Source organism: Melospiza melodia, chromosome Z, assembly GCF_035770615.1.
Source record: "Melospiza melodia melodia isolate bMelMel2 chromosome Z, bMelMel2.pri, whole genome shotgun sequence".
Classification (NCBI taxonomy): domain Eukaryota; kingdom Metazoa; phylum Chordata; class Aves; order Passeriformes; family Passerellidae; genus Melospiza; species Melospiza melodia.
The window spans coordinates 38,130,946-38,150,371 of NC_086226.1; the positions used below are offsets into that span (position 1 = coordinate 38,130,946).

At 40.0% G+C, this 19,426-nt stretch overlaps 1 protein-coding gene across 1 annotated transcript in view; it reads right to left on the reverse strand.

The window, feature by feature from the left end:
* The window catches only part of SCAMP1 (secretory carrier membrane protein 1), a 41,052-nt gene extending 26,221 nt beyond the window's left edge, over positions 1-14,831 (reverse strand). Inside the window, exons 1-2 of the mRNA XM_063181538.1 lie at positions 14,686-14,831; positions 2,345-2,422 (exon numbers count right to left, since the gene is read on the reverse strand). Coding sequence (XP_063037608.1) covers positions 2,345-2,422; positions 14,686-14,742 — 135 coding nt within the window. The 5' untranslated portion in view covers positions 14,743-14,831. The remainder of the gene's footprint in view (positions 1-2,344; positions 2,423-14,685) is intronic.
* Between the last annotated feature and the right edge of the window lie 4,595 nt (positions 14,832-19,426).

The window sequence follows — 19,426 nt, forward strand, 5'->3', positions numbered from 1 at the left end:
CTTGCATACAAACCTGTCAGAAAAACAGAGCTGAACGCTTGGAATTGTGAGTATATCCTCAGGTACCTAGGTACACTCTTTCAAATGCATATAATTACTGAATAAATACTCGTATGTTCAGCACTCACAAGATAGAGAGGAAGGTGAGTAACACATAAAGGTTGATTATTACTGCACTCAATTTTTTCAGTCTTGCTTGTCAGGTAAATCTGTGCAAGTTCTTTACCTTCGCAGAGAAGTGTTCATTCAGTGGATAATTTTTTATTAATCTGTAAACATGCCAGAGATTATTAACTGAATCACAGTGCATTGTAGATCTGACCATTGACTTAGATTTCTTTCATCAGCCCAGCTTTTTGAGTAACATCTCTAATGAGCAATCAGAATTTTCTATCCAAGCACATCTGACTGTTCAAAGCCAGATAATCTTAGCCATATGCTTCAGCTCTCCTTTTCCCACAAAGCTGTATGTTAAAACAAATACAGAAATAATAAAAGAAGTCAGAGTAGCTCGAGATCATATTTTTGTAAAACAAGATCTACTTTCTTGTAGATCTTTCTTGGTCAATACAAAGTAATTTCAAAAGTCTTCAAGCTTGATAAAACAAATTCTAACATAATTCCTGATATTGTGATCTAGGAGAAAATAATTTTGGAGACTTAACATTGTTGCTAGCTGTAAATATTCTGCCTTAAACAGCTGATCCAAGGCATACCCAAAACCAAGCTTCCTCCACACAGAATTTTAAAACTATATGAAATCTTACTGTTTCATTGCTATGCGAGCCTGCTCTCCCTGCTCCCATTATTTCCCACAATCTTGCTCAAGTTATCAGCAGCAACAGTTGCAGTGGATCCATCTGGTTGTGAAAACTACAACCAGCTCTTAAGAAAGTCTTGGGGGAAACAGATAACAGTACCCAAGAGCTCATCTGAGCAATGCACCCAGCTAAACATAGTGCTAACAAAGATTTGACTTAGAAGAAGCTAACTTCTGTAATTGGTATGCAAATATGACCACAAATCAATCAATCACCTTACTTCATAAGCAGTGCACAGCCCAGGGCCCCTTGAGCTCTTCCATGCAGCAATGGGCTGCGCACCAGGACCTCCCCTTAAATAGGGACACACCTCAGCATTGCTCCTCAAGGCAGATAAATTCTTGCCACAACAGATTTTCAGTAACTGACACTAAACTTTGAAATCTTAGCTAAATGATAGAAAGGGCTGATTGTGCACATGTAGTCCTTTAAATATATATCACTGAAAAAATCTGGGACTAGGTCTGGATCCATACATACCAAACCCACAGCCCTCAGAAAGGAGTCCAGAAAGCAATAGGGCCCTTTCTGAACCTCATGACTAAACAGGAAGGCCTCCCTGACAGCTTTTTCTGACCGTGTCCTCTGGGCAGTAATCAAATGCACCTCACCATCAAATCTTGTTAAACCACTTTACCACCACATTTGCATTTCCTATGCAACTTTGTTAAAATGCTGGTTTATATCAATTAACATAAGCTCCTTCTCTCTCACAAGTGAATTCTGTTGCTCCATCCATGGCATTGCAAATACTCAAATACTCCCTAACAGCACTACCAGATTTGTCATAAAAAGTAAGACTGCATTTTAAAAATATGATATTAAATATTTATGAATTATAGTGACAGACAATAACTAGCCACATACTTTAATAATCTTGCACAAGATGTTCACTATCAAAAGCAGCATTGAAAAATGTGGTTACAGTATGAATTTACTATCCTATTTCTTGTATTCCTCCCCACAATAGAAAAGAAAAGCACAAGGTATATTGAAACAATATAAATTAGAGGCGTAAAGCAACTGTTTCTCTGATAATTTTTTCCTTTCACTACTGCACCACTATACAAAGCCTGTGGACCATTATTTAAACACAATGTTTTCCTTATTCTGAACAGCATTTTCATTAAGTGAAACAAAAATCAAAAGCAAAACGCTGGGTAAGTGTGCCACACTCATGAGCTCCAAAGCTAGTGAAATGCATAAAACCACAAGGACTGGCTATCAGAAGTCTGTAAAACCAGGAAAAATAATTTAGTAAAACTATCAGAAGTTACTAAAAACAGGAAAAAAACCTCAGTTCTGTTTTGGTCTCCTTTCAGAGGGCCAATCTTCCTTAACAAGTCAAAGCTCTGTGAAATCAACTTTGCCAATGCATCCTCTAAATACTTAATGGAACTATCTATTCTTCCACATCTTCCACCACCTGTAGCCAGCCCATTCTACAACATTAGTCTCAATTCTGAAAAGAAAACCTCACAAATAAAAGATTAACAGCATGATTAGGAAATAAACATGCTTACTGTTCTTGAATCAGAGAATGGATTGTACTCATCAAGCCCTGGAGGAACATTTCTTGTCACTTGTGTAACAGAAGGATCCTAGAAGAGGAAACAGTTGTGTAAATCTGTGCACATGAATATAATCAAAAAGGTGACACCCATATCATCATATCATATAAAAGTCAGATTTTGTTTCAAAGTACAAAAGGTTTGTTTTCACTAAAAAAGTCTGTAAACATCTACCTCTTTATCTCCCAAACTAACATCATTTAATTCTGAGCTTCTTATAAACCTAGATTAACACAGTGTTAACAGAAATCCCATCTGTCACATATTTGATTTATAAGGAAAAAAAGCTCTCATGAGAGAAGGGAAAAAAACCTCTATCCTGCTATGTTGACCAGGCATGGACTCCAGCCTATACAACTGAAAAGCACAACAGAACAAAAGAGCTTCCGGTAACCCTTGGACTTCCCTACAGAGAAGTACACCCAACCCCATCAAGAACAGAGAAAGCATTTAATAAAAATGAAGCTGAAGAAACAGGGTCCCATAATGCCAAAAGCACTTCTGATTCAGCTTCTACTTGAACTACTAAAATTAAGGAAAAACGTTTAACTTTTTTCTACCTCAAGGAATTATACAGCAAAAAAGACTGCTCAAGATTTAGCTTGAGAAAACAATTTCAGAAATTAAACATTTCTCTGTGCTACTGACAGGGAGGCTTTGTTCTGCAGAAGAGCCCACCACAATGAACCACACCAACTTAGTCTGAAAAAACCTGTACTTATTCCATGTGATGCCTGGTTCTATCACATTGTTTCTGTGCCTTAAAATTTTTGCTTTTTCAGAATATAACAATGGATAAAAGGTAGATTTACTGATTTTCAAGAAAACCTATTTATTCAATACTGTTAGTTACATATTTACATAAATGTACCATATTTTATATGTACACCAAACATAAAAAAGAGCTACATATATACTTATATATGTAAGTATTTACTTATTTTATAACCATGATGTTTAAATATATAGATATATATAGATATTTTCTCATTTCCAACAGTCTAGTTCAACATTAGAAAAAAACCCTGGAGTTGATAAAGACTGTAAAGAAAATAAATATATAGCTACATATATTTACATTCATATTCCCTTTGAAGAGAGAGACACTTAAAACCTTTACATGCGACACAAAGGATAATAAGGGCTTCTACAGGTATGTTAAGCAGAAAAGGAAGGTTAAAGAAGTTCACCCCCAAAAATGCAGCTGGTAACAATGGAAAACTGGTAACAATGAAGGAAGAGAAGGTTGAGGTACTCAACATTTTTGCCTTAGTCTTCACAGGCACCTCTCTTCCTACACCACTGAAGTGGATAGCTGACAGGAAAAGAAATGGGAGAACGAAGTACTACCCACTGTAAGAGAAGATCAGGTTCATGACCACCTGAGAGACTGAAATTTACCTAAGTCTGTTGGACCTGACAAGATGCATCCCAGAGTCTTGGCGTAATTGCCGGCTGTAGGTGCCGAGCCACCCTCCATGACATTTGAAACATCATGGTGCTCAGGGCAAGTCCCAGGTGACTGGAAAAGGGGAAACACAGTAGCCATTTTTAAGAGGGGCAGAAAGGAGAACCCTGGGAACTACTGACTTGTCAGCCTTCCTTCTGCGCCTGGGAAGATGATGGAACAGATCCTCCCAGCAGCTGCGTTAAGGCACATGGAGGACAGGCAGGTGATTGAGGACATCAGTGACAAGTGTCCCTCAAAGATCTGTACTGGGACCAGTATTATTTAATATCTTCATTAAAGACATAGACAGATTGAGTGCACACTCAACAAATCTGCAAATGACCCCAAGCTGAGTGGTGCAGTTGACACAGCTGAAGGATGACAGGCCATCCAAAAGGACCTGGACAAGCTCTAAGGGAGGGCCCATGGGAATCTCATGAGTTTTAACAAGGTCATGTGCAAGGTGCTGCCCGTGGGTCAGAGCAGGCCTGGTACCAGCACAGGCTGGGCACGAACAGATCCCAGCAGCCCTGCCCAGAAGGAATTGGGGGTGCTGGTGGCTGAGAGGCTGGACATGCCCCAGCCATGGGCACTGCCAGCCCAGAGAGCCACACGTGTCCTGGGCTGCATCCAGAGCAGGGTGGGCAGCAGGGCAGGGAGGGGATTCTGCCCCTCTGCTCTGCTCTGCTGAGACCCCACCTGCAGGGCTGCATCAGCTCTGGGGGCACAGCACAGGAGGGACAGGGACCTGCTGGAGGGAGCCCACAGGAGGCCACAGAGAGATCAGAGGGATGGAGCACCTTCCTTTCTGGACAGGCTGAGAGAATTGGGGTTTTTCAGCCGGGAAAAGAGAAGGTTTCAGGGTGACCTAATTGTGGCTTCCAGTACCTGAAGGGAACCTACAAGAAAGAGAGAGACTTTTTACAAGAGCATGTAGTGACGTGTAGGAATAGGGGCATGGATTCAAGCTGAAAGAGAGTGGGTTTAGATCAGATATTGTGAAGGAATTCTTTACTCTGAGGGTGGTGAGACACCAAAACAGGTTGCCCAAGAGAGTCGTGCATGCCCCATCCCCAGAAGTGTTCAAGGCCAGGCTGGATGGAGCTCTGGGCAACCTGGTCTAGTGGAAGGTGTCCCCACCTATGGGCTGGAGAGATGGAACTAGATTATCTTTAACACCCCTTAACACCTAAGTTGTTCTATGATTCTATTACATTTTTTTGTTTAAGTGACTTAAGTCACTTCCTTTTTAAAAAAGTGACTTAATCTACAGTTAAGTTAATACAGAAATTATTCAGCAAAATGAAATAAAAATCAAGTTGAAATGCAGACTTTGCTTTTTTAGAATCAGCATCTATTATGGCCTTAGCTTAGTGTTGCAAGCAGGAACTTTATCTGCAGATGCAGGAAGAGGACTTTCTTAATGGCTGCAGTCAACTTATTTACAGCTAGGAAAAAAGAACAGGGCAGAACACCAACCACTTCTAAAATTCAAAGGAACAGAGCAAATGAAAACAAGTCTGTTTATTCCAATAGCTATACTCACTAAATTGTTCATATAAGGCAATTTTAAAATTTGCTACAAAAAAGCTTAAGAAAAATCATTGCCTCAAAAATTAAAAAAATATATGGTGTCTATTTTAAACAAATTCATATATATAAGCATACTTAAAACACCCTCTGGTCACAAACCACTTTTCATTAAAGCATACATTTAGCTCCAAAACAGTACTCCAGTGGTCCCTGAACAAGAATAATCCTTTCTAAAGATGCATACAAAACAATGTTAAATGCAATTCAATATCAGCTTTCTTATATTTGACTCATCTTTAATTAGCTGCTTCAAAACAGCCATGCCGGTGAGTCTCCCTCACAAGCCCTCGATAGTTACCATGCTGGACTCAAATACATTGTTACAACTAATGACTATCATCAGGTCTTACATAAACTGGTAAACTAATTAATTGTTACTATTTTATTTGCTAAAATGGCGATCACAAAAGACCGAGCAGATGAACCACAAAAAAGAGAGTAAACATGGTGCCATGAGTACGCTTCCTGTCAAAATTCAACCAGAAATTACTTGAAATGTTGAACAGAAAAGTACATAAAAATATGCAAATACTTAAATATAACATTTGAATTCTACATTGGGCAGTGGGATATGGAAGAGAACCAAAAAGGAAAAAGCAAATACAACTTGTGGCTGTTAAGAAAACAGACAGTTTAAAGGTGGGAGGGGAGAGGGGAAAGTAGAGGCAAAAAAAAAAAAAAAGGCAACAAAACCCCTCAAGTCAAGCAAAGGCAATTGCTCACCACCTCCCACCATGTCCATTCAGCTTCTGAGCAATGGCTGCTTGGAGCAGCTCCGCCACTGCCAGCCTTGCTGCCAAGCACGATGTTATGCAGCATGCAAGGTCCCTCTGGTCAGCTGGGGTCAACAGTTCCGCCTGTGCCCCTCCCAGCTTCTTGCCTGAGTCTACTCCCTGAGAGGAAGCAAGAGTGTGAAACAAAGACGGTCTTGGTGCTGCGCAAGGACTGCACAGCAATGTGCAAGCACATCAGTGCGTTCCTAGCACTGTTTTGGTCACAAATCTGAAGCACAGTACAACAGGGACTGCTATGAAAAAAATTAACTCCATCCTAGTAAGGCCTAGTATGCTTATTTCAGTCTTCACTGGAATTAATTACATTAATTACATTAATATCAATTAGCAGAGCATAAAACACTTTGTTCATGCTTTCAATGTGATACCCCTTTCAAGAATGCTCTCATATAATTCCCTCTTCCACAGAAAAATGTTCAAGTATAGACACATGTGCAACTTGTGATTGCTAACCATCAGCCACACAGAGAAATGGCAGGTCTAATTACTATGACTTGAATAGTACTTAGGATTTTAGGTTGAATTAGCTACTTAAAAAGCATATTTCAACACTGAACTTGTGTTTGAAGAGTGCACTGCTAACCAAATAACTGAACCAAATCAGCCTGCAGGCTGTAAATTCAATTATTTGAATAACTACAATATCAGACTCATGAGACATCCACTGAACAGCAACCATTTCCAAAAAACATGAAACAATGGTCAAGTCAAATTCAGAAGAGCAACCTATATTCAGAAAATAAAACATACAAACAAGAATCAATATCTGATGAAAGAAAACCTTTTTTCTTCAAGTTTCCAAGAAGACCATGGTTTAAAACTCAGATCTCCCTGTACATCTACTGTGACATTCCAACACTAACAATGAAAGAGAACATATGCTAAGACAACAGGGTATACTAGAGCAAGTCTTAGCACTCAAAAATAAGTTCAACACTTAAATACACACAGTGATTAGAGCAAGAAGCCCTTTGTCAAAAGTCAACTGTCATTTTGAATTAACAATTGCTATACCTCTGCCAAATATTGCTATTGTTTACTAAAGTAGCAGCAGCTCTAAAAAAAACCTGAATGACCCAGAGGACATTCAATAAAGGCTCTATTCAAGTAAAGCCTCATTACTCAGCAAAGGAAGAAAATACAGTTGTATAGAAATACACAACTCCACCACTGCAAGTAGCATTGAAATTGTGCATTCCGAAAACTTGAATTACATAGTGAAGACTTCTATTGAAGTTTGTGACACAGAAAGACTCAAGTAAACCAGTCATCACAGGAAAACAGGAATGCCACAGCTGAAGGAGGCAAGTACCAGTCTGGAAATTCATATCTCTCCTATAACTCATTCACTGCTACCACCATCCTCAGCTCTTCACAGTCAGGGTGCCCAGGTGTAGGTGCTATTCTAATTGTTCTGAACACCTACAGTGCATCAAATGACTGATACTAACAGGAGCTACACTTCATATTTCAAAACACTACTTACAACATTTCTGAAGAGATTAGATACTACATCCCACAAAACACAAAGAATTGTTTTGAATGATTTACCTTACACTTATTTTAATAAGTGTATAAGTATATTTTAAAAAGTGTATAAAATAATAAGATTTTACACATCTTATTTTAAAAATGGGGCAAACGCCAACTCATCTAAACACAGTGATGAAAATTGTGAAGCACTCATACTCACTGATGCAAAATAAAAAGAACCACTGAATTTAGAAATTGTTCAGGGTTTGAATAATGAATACAACCAATACATGTTGTGCAGAATGACATACTCAGAAGCTAAGCCTTTAAATGATTGCTGTCAAATTTCTATTTTGCATGACATGCATGTTCTACTGGTTAAAAACAGTAAAAACTAATATTACACAAGAGTAAGTGAATCTATGCTGTAATAATTTATTTTCTGTATCTCATGTTCCACCCAGTCTTATCTCACCCAAACTCCTGCCAGTTCAAACCCAGAGCTTCTGATCTTTTTATTTAACAATTAGTCACACAATCACAGAAGAGAATTAAAAACAGACTATTTTTCATATCCAGCTATTGATGCATTTAAGTCACACAGTCATTTCAGACGACATTTTCAAGATCTGAATTAGTTAGGAGACCGAAGTTTTAAGAAAGTAGCACAACTTAATTAATTTAGCCATTTTCCATCTAAATCTTTCCTTTTACCTGCTTCTTGCAGTCTCTCTGCAGTACCGTCAATCTCAAAATGAAATATTAACATACTTTTTTAAATCCTGACAAGATAGGTACAAGCAGCAACCTATTTCTTATGCCAAGAATGGGAAAGTCATAAAAAACACCTCAACACACAGTAACACAAACTGAGAAAACAAACACAGAAAAAGCAACACATTTATATTTCATACTGGCAAGAGCACCTATAGAACTATTAAAAGCATCTTCTGTGTCAAGGTAACAAATTATGCTCACATCACTCAGGTATAGATAAAATTAATTGAATTCTCAGTTATCACAGAGGATGTACTAACACAATTAACTACAAACAAGGATGTTTAAAACAGAGCAGAACAATCCATTCTATGTGAGCATTTACAGCCTTCTGAAAAACAGAATTGAAGTGAACAGACCTCTGTCACCTAGGAGACCAAAACTAGTCATCAGCTACCAGTTTCACTAACATGGAAGACACTACCAAATTAAAGACTGAAGAAGTAAATACATCTCTAACAATGGTTGGTATTACTCTTCACTGGACATGGGTCCAGAATTTTTCCCCCACCAATAAACAACTTATATAAAATACACAATATAGTAATAATCTCAAAAACAGCATCAGCTAAGCTTATACTGTTAGTTGTGATTTTAAGTGAAGGGAATATCGTGAACTAGGAATCAGCCTGTCCAAACCGTCATTCATACTGCTGAAAAACTTTTCACTTTGAGGAATACCTACTCTTCCATCAAAAGACAAAAGCATTTTCTTCACAGAACATTTTTTCAGTTTAGCCCCAAGGTCTAGCACGGAAATAAAAGTGGTATTTTATTGTAGAGGTCAGGAAATTGAATTTATTAACACTAAACACTGATTTGGATACAGATTTTAATGCTTTTACAACACATCAGCAATCGAAAACAATTTCAAATAAAAATCCCTGAAGCTACCCAGAACCAAAAAAACAGTTGGAAAGTAAGATTTAAGTAAGAATTCATCCTGAAGTTTCGTGGATTTTGATTCTGGGGGTGGGAAGAGGTTATAGTAACAGTAGCAGTTGTAGTTCCTGCTCTCTCTGAAGTACTCCCTAAAATAACACCACAGGTTCAGAAAATTAAGCATTAATTTCTGCTGCAAAAATGCAATACAAAATGCCTGAAACTATTGGTCTAACTTTTTTGATTTCTTGAACAAAGAGAAAATTACCCATCATACTTTACATGAACAGGTTCTGGAGTGTTTCTCCATCCCATAAGAATGCCAGATTAAGCCTCTGAAACTGCAATTCACCCATGTGGAATAAACATTTGGTAGAAAAATTCTGAACTTCCAATAATAAAAATTCCCAAGTAGCCACATAACAGTTCCTTCATAATTCCAAGTTTTTCAAGATTATCATAGCAAATATTGCCTGTTCTATGTGACATTCATCACATGAAAGCAGAGCTGTGAAGGGCTCTGAGCAACTGAGCAAGGCAAGATCCCCACCTCTGAAACCTAGAAGAACTTCAGAGACTGAGAAGGCCAAATTTGTCCTAAAGTTTGCACCAGCCTCACCTTCCAATGGAATACTGGAATGCCTAACAAAACATCACCCCCATCTCCCAGCTGCTTTCAAACCATTCTCCTTTCCCAGCTATGATATGTGTATGTTCCTCTTTGTAACATTCAATCTCAGTATACACTGCAATAGTAACCCTAGGCAGTATGTGCTAACACTTCAGCGAAAATCTAGAGGGAAAAATGCAGCTATAAGATACTGAATAACTATTAAAACGCTCCACATTTTTAACAGATTACAGTGCACTTAAAGCACTGGTTAAGTGTACTCTTGGCAGCCAACTTCCAGGCAGAACAGCTAAAGGACAACCCACTACCACGATGTTCAGCATTAATTTATGCAAGATTTTGGGGTATTCATAATTTTTGAAGACATGAAGGGAAAGCAGATAATAAAGTCAGAAAAAATGCCTATATTTTATGTTCTAAACTAACTTTAAGACAGACAACTTAAATCAGTACATTTTATAGTCAGATACAGGAATTAAAACTCAGTTCTGCATTTAGGCATTGACAAAACTGCTTCATTCTAAAGCTGCACAAACATTTTATGTAATAAGGGTCCCAAATCTTAATAAAAAACTCAGCACTTCTCTTTCTTCCTCTAAGTTTCTATCACTTTAGTTTCACCTCAGCAACAACAATATAAACTGTGTAGATTCTGCTGCCACAGAAGGTGACAGTCATTTGCACAACTGCTCTCAGTATCAAACATCTAGGTTGTATTTCCCACCAAATCTGTGCTCATGTGAGTCAAGATTAAGCATAATATCCAACTTATAACTGGAATTACTTCTGTACTTAGCTCTAGTGACTCAAGTAATCCTGTGACCTCAGTGGGAGCAATTCAGCGCCATTTCTGGGTATGGCAGAGTACCTCAGCCAACCAAACAAGAATGTCAGTCATGACAGAACTATGTAACATCTGTCTTTTTGGATTAACAATTCAAAGGTATCAACTCACAGTCTGGAACCCTCATCCCACTCACAGAAACTACTCAAATACTTAACAATACATACATTTGAGGTCTGCTCTGATTGTGCCCTCCCACACTAAATCAGATGAAGAAAAAAGAAAAATCTTCCCACCACACAGTGATTTGGCATTTCCCTGAAAGTCACCATACAGATTTGAACAGAAATGTATCTTAGTTTTCAGGCCTATCATAATTCCTATGGTGTCAAATACACGCATCTGCTCAGAGCTAAACAGATCAGATGAACTGACCCAACAGAATTTATCACACAACTCAGTCTTTAGAGTTCTCATTCTACAGCCACCAAAAATAACTGTTTCATATGGTAGGATAATTAACAGTCAGTTTTCAAACCTTTTGCTGTCAGCCAAGATGCAAGGGCCTGTGAAATTCATAGCTCTACTTAAAAAGACTTCTCGGAGTAGTAGGATTGTTTGTTTACAAAAAAAATAAATAATCAAACCAAGAACACAGAACCAACAATTTTTATTGTAGATCAACTGCTGATTGTTTCAGAGTAAATGATACTTGCAGTGAATTTTGAGCCTGCTATTTCAGAACCTTTGTAACTGTATCACCTCCCAAGACAGAAGACTACAACTATCACCTATCCTATGACATTAAAAAAAAAAAAAAAACACAAGGAGACAGCTACATTACAAACATGCATTTGTTTTGTCATAAAAAAATTATTTCATGCTGCTTTACCCTATTTAAGACACACTCTCAGGACCTCGAGGATTCCCAAACTCCTCTTAAGTGGTCAGACCCTCACTCCTTACCTGATCGTCACAGGACTGTTGGCTGATCCTTTTTACTGCTTTCACTGGATGTGGTCCTGGCCCCGGCTTGGCTTTCTAACCTGGGCTCAGATGTGTCTCCTCTCGGTAGATCTGCCTAGCACTGAATGCAGTTACCATCGCCACATCTGCTCTGCTCACCCTCTTTGGGTGCTGTGGGACTGCAGCATTTGAAAGTGAGAACTTTACGAAGTGTGAATTCACACTCACAAGCTAAGACTAGTGCTTCTTAGTAAACTAAATTAATAGATTTCATTACTAACTCGCTTCCAATCATGATACCCGAGGTTATACCAACTGTGTACTTCTTCATATTGGTGATACATTGTATTATAAAAGGATTCTCATATCTTCATTTGTATGGTACATGGATACATTTTGTTTTGCACAACTTAAATGCTATCAAAAGCTTGTAAATGTTAGCCTGTCACTTTTCTGTTTATTTCAGCACCCTCTGACTTTCAAAAAAACCCCATCTTTTGGATTTGTTGGTAGAGCATTCAGAATGCTATTCCCATTTATTTAGAGAGGAAAACTGTTACTTCAAAAGCATATATGACTCTGGATTCAGGTCCATTTTGTTGCTTTTTTTAAAGCAACAAAGAATAAAAACCGCAAAGGTTAAGTAGCCACTTGTATCAAAATCCACAGCACTTAATGATCAATCCAACTAAGCTAATTTCAGTTTTTCCAGCAGATAATACTTTTGGAAGTCTAAAAGTAAATTAACTACCCAAAATACTGAGCACTAGGTGTTTATGCTTTACCTTTGTCTTTCCAGAGAACACTTTTATGTGATTCAACAACAAGCAAGAAGCTCTGCTCTAATATTTTTATTAAAAAACATAGGAACAGTTACAGGAAACCTCCCACATAGATCACAGACATCCAGTAAAACCAAAATGTTTAAGAAAAAAAGGATCTATCTTTAGACCCTGGCAACAATGTTCCACCTGATGCCTTCCCACCACCCCTTCTCTGCCATACTACTTTATGATTTTACATTAGCACAGGAAGCAGCTTCAAAAGCAAGGAAAACAACTAATCACATCATACATAAAATTATCAGCAAAGACAAAAATATGAGTACATTACGATAGTGTTTAGGCAATATGACTTAGGCTGTAAAGGTCCATCTGGAAATACTGGTTCTATGCATAAAGTATTTTAAAACACATAAACATAAATACATACATGCACTAGTACCCACAAATTTCAAAGCTGTTCTGACAAGATGGCCATCAAGCTTTAGCTTACATATGAGGTCTTTTGCTCCTTCAAGTAAAATGCACAGGTAAGTAAAGGCATGCAAGATAACTTTTATGGGCAGTAGAATGTGATGGAGGCTAGCAAAGACTGAAGGAAGGGAAAAAAGCCTCTGAAAAAGTACACAGCTTTCCTGACCCATCTCCTGCAAATGAAGAAGTCCAAATAGAGAGTTCAAGTTACAGAGAAGCTGTTACAGAGTCCTTTTATCACTATGCACTGCAGATGAGAAGAGAGAATGGATTCTGCCCATCAGTAACAACAGAAGTCTTTCCCTACAGAGAAACTGGAATAACTTTTGCACTTTAAGCAGTATCTTCGAAGTAGAAGTATAATTCAGGTGTGTGCCTAGTTTAGGTCTCAGCACTACACAGGGCCAGTTCCACAGCCTGATGAGCACTGCAGAGACAGCTATTTTGCATCTAATATCCCTTACTGCCCTGGATTTGGCTAGGTGTTATTTGATTAACTATTACAAGAATGATTGAAGTAGGAGGAAAAGCATCATGTATTTCTGTCGCTGAAGACGCATTCTAGAACGACACATTTTCAGTGTTTGGTGCCAAAAAGAACAGTGCTCACCGACGCTGCTACCAGCTCAAACTATTGCTGGCAGCAGACTCAACACGAGGACTTGTGTTCACCTGGAAGATCACTGTACTCCATACAACAAGTGAAAACACATCTTAGCGTAAGGAATTCTAGGCTAATGAATACTATTGCCTATGTTTTGTGACCATAAAAACGAAACTAATTATTCAGACCAAAACTAATGAACAAATGTTAGAAACATTATGCTTGCAGCATCTATTCGGAGAGAAGTATGCTTGGCTTGAAATATAACACCTCAGTTTTTAAAAACCTTAATTATTCCAGCTAACACTCTAAACTCACCGCCATATACTATCTGTGTGCTTTAAAGTGCCTGCAAAAAGTCCAGTAACATTATCAACGGAGGTCGCTTCAGAAGTTAGTTGAACTGGATTCAAACAACAAAGAAAACAGAAGGGAAAGCATCCAGAGAGGTCAGCTCATTTTGACAACTGAAGCCAGTGAGTGAAGAAAGAATTCACAGCTGTATGATAAGTCAACAGTGCAAAACCTAAAAGCTTTAAAGCACATTAAAAAGAAGCAGTTTGAAATGCAGCATAGAATTCATGCCAGCCATTGGTACCCTGATTGCTTCAGACAAAGGTAAGGGAACAAGTAAGCTCAGAGGCAGTGGGAGGAAACTACAGAAGAAGAGGGTAAATTCTCTAATTCATTAAATTTAACTATTTAGCTCAACCAGGCAAAATAAAAAAAAAAATAGTAGTAGCATTACCTCTAGCACAAAGCTAGTGTCAAAATAAAAACCCCCAAACTTTTCTCTTTTTTTTTCCATCGAAATAACGCATCTGAAATACGACTCGTATTATTTTAGGTACGGATGGAAACACGGAGCTCTTAAGTTGTGAAACGCTGCCTTTCCTCCGCGCCCTGCCCCCACCCCACTCCGAGTCTCCGTAGCCCTCTCAGGGCAGAGACCCCGGCCCGCAGCTGCCACGGGGCCCTTCCTTCCCTCCTTCTTCCCTTCCCCCTTTCCTTCCTTGCTTCCTCTCGGGGAAACTCCGAGGCTCGGCGCAGACCGACACCAAGGAAAACGCACGGCCCCCTCACCTTGAAGGGGTTGTTGAGGTCCGGGTCGGCGAAGGGGTTGCTGTCGAAGTCCGACATGGCGGGGACAGGCGGGCGCTGCGGTCCCCGGCCGGCGGCTCTGCCCCTGCGGCGGCGTCCCGACAGTGCCCGGCTCCGGGGTCCCCGCCGCGGCTGTCACAGCCCCTGTCACAGCCCCGCGGCCCGGGCCGAGCCGAGCCCGCCCCGCCGCACCGACCAGCCACGGACCGCCCAAAATGGCAGCCCCGGAAGTGAAGTTACGAGTGGGATGGCCCCGGGATGGAGACAGGGATGAAGGCGGAGCGGCGGCTCCCGGGGCGGGCGGGAGGGGAGGTCATGCCGGAGCCGGGCGGAGTGGGGCGGGGCGGGGGCGAGGCGGAGTGCGAGAAGGGCCGGTCCCAGGACTGGCTGAGGGTTGGCCGTAAGCTGTTGGTTAGAGGGCCTGCAGTTACGGGCCGGCCTCGTGTTCGAGGCTGCTCCTCTAGGGCAATGGGGCTGTGTCCCGCCTTCGGTAGTTTAGCGCTGTCTGGGAGCCGGGGGAAGGAGGCCCGGGGCTCTCCGAAGGGCAGCCGGACCGGGGGCGGGCAGGGGCGGCCTGGCGCGGTGTGTGCGTGGGTGTCCCGGCCCCCGAGCAGCCCGTGCGGCCTCCCCGGCCCTCCGCTCCCGCGGCCGTCAGGGCGGGTCGGGACAGCCGGGCTGGTCTGGGGAGGGAAGTGGACGTGCGAAGGTAGAAAGCCTTACTAGGTAAAACACGCATTTAGTCTCTCGTTCCCGCCTCCTGTTGGGATGGTAAATAGTTAACCCGGCTGGTGGCTTCAGGTGACTTGTACAAAGGTTCTACAAGGATAGTAGGGAAGGTTTGGCTTTGAACCACGGTCACAAAAACCCGCTTCCCTGGGAGGAAGCATTAAAAAGGCCTCTTGGAAGTATTCAAGCATTTCCAACTGTTCAAAAGACTTTTTAAATACTTCCTCAGAAATGCTGACAGTGCAGTTTGAAAAACCTGGTCCAAAAGATGCAAATAAAAGCAAAGGAGCACCTTTAGTTCAGAGCTATGGTTTATTTGTGAAATTCAGTGCCACTAAAACAGTCTACATTGATGCAGCACTTTCAAAACCAGCAGATCCTGAATTTTCTTACATGCTTTCTAGAGAAATTATTTGGAGTTTCATTTAAATAAAAAAAAAAGTTGAGGCACGTCAGACAAAATAAAATGGTTATGGCAGTAAACCTGTTCTTTTTTGCTATTCAAATGTGTATTTTTTTCCCCACATAATAATGTAGACTGTGAGGCACACTAGTGTTAGGACTTCTATGATTTTTAATAGCTCTACATGTATCATTACTCTGATCTTTGTGCTGACAGTCATTACAATCAGGCCATTCTGTCAACAGGTCAGGAGGAGTACTCTAGGTAAACGACATTGATTTTGCATGTATCAGTAAGGAAAGCAATACTTGCTTCAGGGTCTGCTCTGATTTATACAGACGTTTCTCACTTTTTGTGAAGTACTGTGAAGTATACTGTCAGACATAAAATGGTATGGAAATGGGACAAATCATAAAAGCATAGTTTCTAAGCAAAACAATTTCCACTTCTTGGTTGCTATGAAGTGTAAAATACTTTTTAAAAATTACAAGGCAGGTTTTGCACAATCAACAGAAGTACATCACAGTATTATTTCCAATCTTACATATATTTCAGTTATGGTGACAGCACATGAAGTCATGTTGTTTTCCCATATTCACCCATGGTCATATATATCATGGCTCAATATATGTTGGTAGTCCAAATGCTGTGTGCACTCATAACTGTGTATTTGCTTCTCTTTGAGCTAAACATGAATGAATGCATGCATGCATGAATGAATGCAAGATTGGATGAAAATAATGCATTTTCCTGTATGGTTGCTGGTGCTTCAAATCACACATTTGACATTGTGACATTTCTCTGATAATAATTTGTACACAGAGGAATAATCTGTCCTATGCCTTCCAAGGCAATTATGAATCTGCAATGAGAGGTTTTCTTTGGAAAGAATACTAGGTATTTTACAAAAACATCAGGCTGGCATCCAGTCAGCTAGTGGGATTCTGCAGGGCTCTGTCCTCTTCAACATATTCATTCACCTGGACGCAGAATTTGAAGGAATACAGTTTTCTGGCTACATTAAACTGTGAGGAGGTGTTGACTCCTTTGAGGGCAGAGAGGCCCTGCAGAGAGATTGAAACAGAATAGAGAGATGAACAATCACCAACCATGAAATATTTAACATCCCAGATTCTGGCCTGGGATGGGGCAATCCTGGATGTACAGACAGACTGTTTCTAATTCTGTTGCAAGAAAGAGCTCAGGAATCCTTCATTCTGATTTATGAAATGCTAGTAAGTTTATTGAAAAATAACTCTTAGTAGAGAATGGGTGAATTGCTTTAGATAAAAATGTCTTTCGTAACAAAAAATTCTCAAGTCTTCTGGAACTGGTTTTATTCATTGCTTTTCGATAACTGAACCAGAGACTTTCTTAGCAAACAAAACTATCATAATCTGAATTTACTTTTTTTCCTCAGAAAGAGGAGTTCAAGCTCCTTCTGTGAGAGCTGTACTTGGATACTTATGTTTATGAAGTCTTGTGTAAGGAACTGACTTCATATTATTCCTCCAAATCCTGGTTCTCTCAAATTTTCTATGACTTGTGAGATTTGCAATGTTTATGCCAAACTCAGGTGGTGGTGAGGAGTGCTCAGATAGGCTGACAAGAAAATTCATCAAGTTTTTTCCGTCTAAAATGTTCAACTGCTGAGTAGACCATCAAGTGGTCTGTCGTGATTAGTAGTCTGCTCCAATGAAATAGATAACAGTTTTATAGAGAATGGACCAATAATAAAACCAAGCTGTAACAAACATCTTTTTAACTCTTATAAAGATTGTTTCCTCTCATAAAGTGAAGCAAGCTTTCCAGCATCAAATGCTAGCATGATGGTTAGAAGAAAACAGGGATGAGTGTCCATGTGCCACATGAGTACATAGCTAAGACTGCAGACGTTGAGCAGAATTACTGGCATGGAAGACTGCATGACTGCTAGGAGCTCACATAGTAGAAACGAGGAGTAGAACTCTGTGATAGTACAAGTTACAACTTCAGATTAGGTAATGTGCAGATACCACTAATGTCTTGCAAAGGTTTAGGCAGACAAATAGTCTGTTAGGTAAAACTTTAAGTGAAGAGTTATTCAATAGTTGCTCCTACTAATAAAAGAAGAGTGATTCAATAGTAGCTCCTCCAAATTGAATAATTTGAAGCAGCAAGATAATTTTTCTAGGCTTTACAGCAAAGACATTTACTTTCCAAATTTTGGAAAGATTTTAACTTTAGGGGAAGGAACAGAAATGTGTTAAACAGGCATTTCATTGTAATACTTGAGGATCATGAGCTACATTATTTCCTAAAATCTTTCACATCAATTTAAAAGAAAAATGCATGGAAAAAAATAGGAGAAATGTCAGAAATCATAGTAGCATGCAGAATTATACGTGCAGACTTCCATTTCACCTCTTGTTATTATCAAGGAAGCCCTGAGTCCACAAGAAAATTATCTCCGTTTCACTGTGCCAATGACTAAATCAAAATCTCTTTGTTTCCAGCATACAGAGTGTTGAACTAATATAAGCCCGTTTTAATAGTCTGAAGTTGCAGCATTAGTCTTTTTCTAGGAGTGGGGCAGCTTTGCCAGTTCTACAGTCGGAAGTTATAGTAGCACTCTTTTCTGAGTAGAACCAGCTCAGCCTACTTACGGGAGGCAGACAGTGCATAACCAAGTCAAGCCCCTGGAGTCACCCAACAAGGACAACAGTGAATGCTCACAAGCTGATGAGCACCTTGCCCTTATAAGAAGCCTGACTACTTTCTGAAGTTCTACACTTAGATTTTCTTGCTGTGTTCCAGAGTTGTAGCAAGCTATTTGGAATTCTTCTGTAAAGAGCTCACCCCTTTGAGAGGAGAAGTATTTCCAAGGCAATAGCTGATTTTCAGAAGGGAACAGGTGAGTGGTGCACAGCCAGACTGCAGTCATTTTGCCAAAAGCCAGCCTAGTACTGCCAAGTGATCTCGTGCCATGCATGCTCATGCTCTGCACCATTCTTGCTATGGCTGTTGCTGCCCTATACACCACCCCGGACCCACACTGAGGTAAGAATTTATGAATGCAGACATTGTTCCTCATGCCCCTCAGGAGGATCAGAATTGAACTTCAGTTTACAGCAGAGAACTAACTTCTTTTATTTGCTTCTCAAAGTAACTGATTTTACTGATGCCCAGGTGCTGTAATGGCATGCTGTGTATTAACAAACTCATGCCAGTCTTGGCTTCAGTAAAAAATCACTTTTGCTGGCTTAGAATGACATTTCTCAATGTCATGTTTTCAAAACAAAGGTATATGAAAAGTAAAAGCTGTCCTCAGTGGGCCCATTAGATGCTGCAGCTCTTCTAATTCCCTTTAGTTCAATTGTGATCTATCTGTTCTGGGACAAAAAGTAAATCATCATCAAATCATCCTTCCCCTCTCTTTTTTACCCTGTGGACCAGTTGCTGTTTTACCGTAAGGAGTAGAGCCCTTCTCCCATGAAAGGGATTGCCTGTGTTTAAGGATTGTGCAGGCACATGATAACAAGGTGTCTTCCTTCTTCCCCGCCACTGAACTTGTCTGCCTGTTCCCCATCCCACAGACAGTAAATGTAAGAGCCT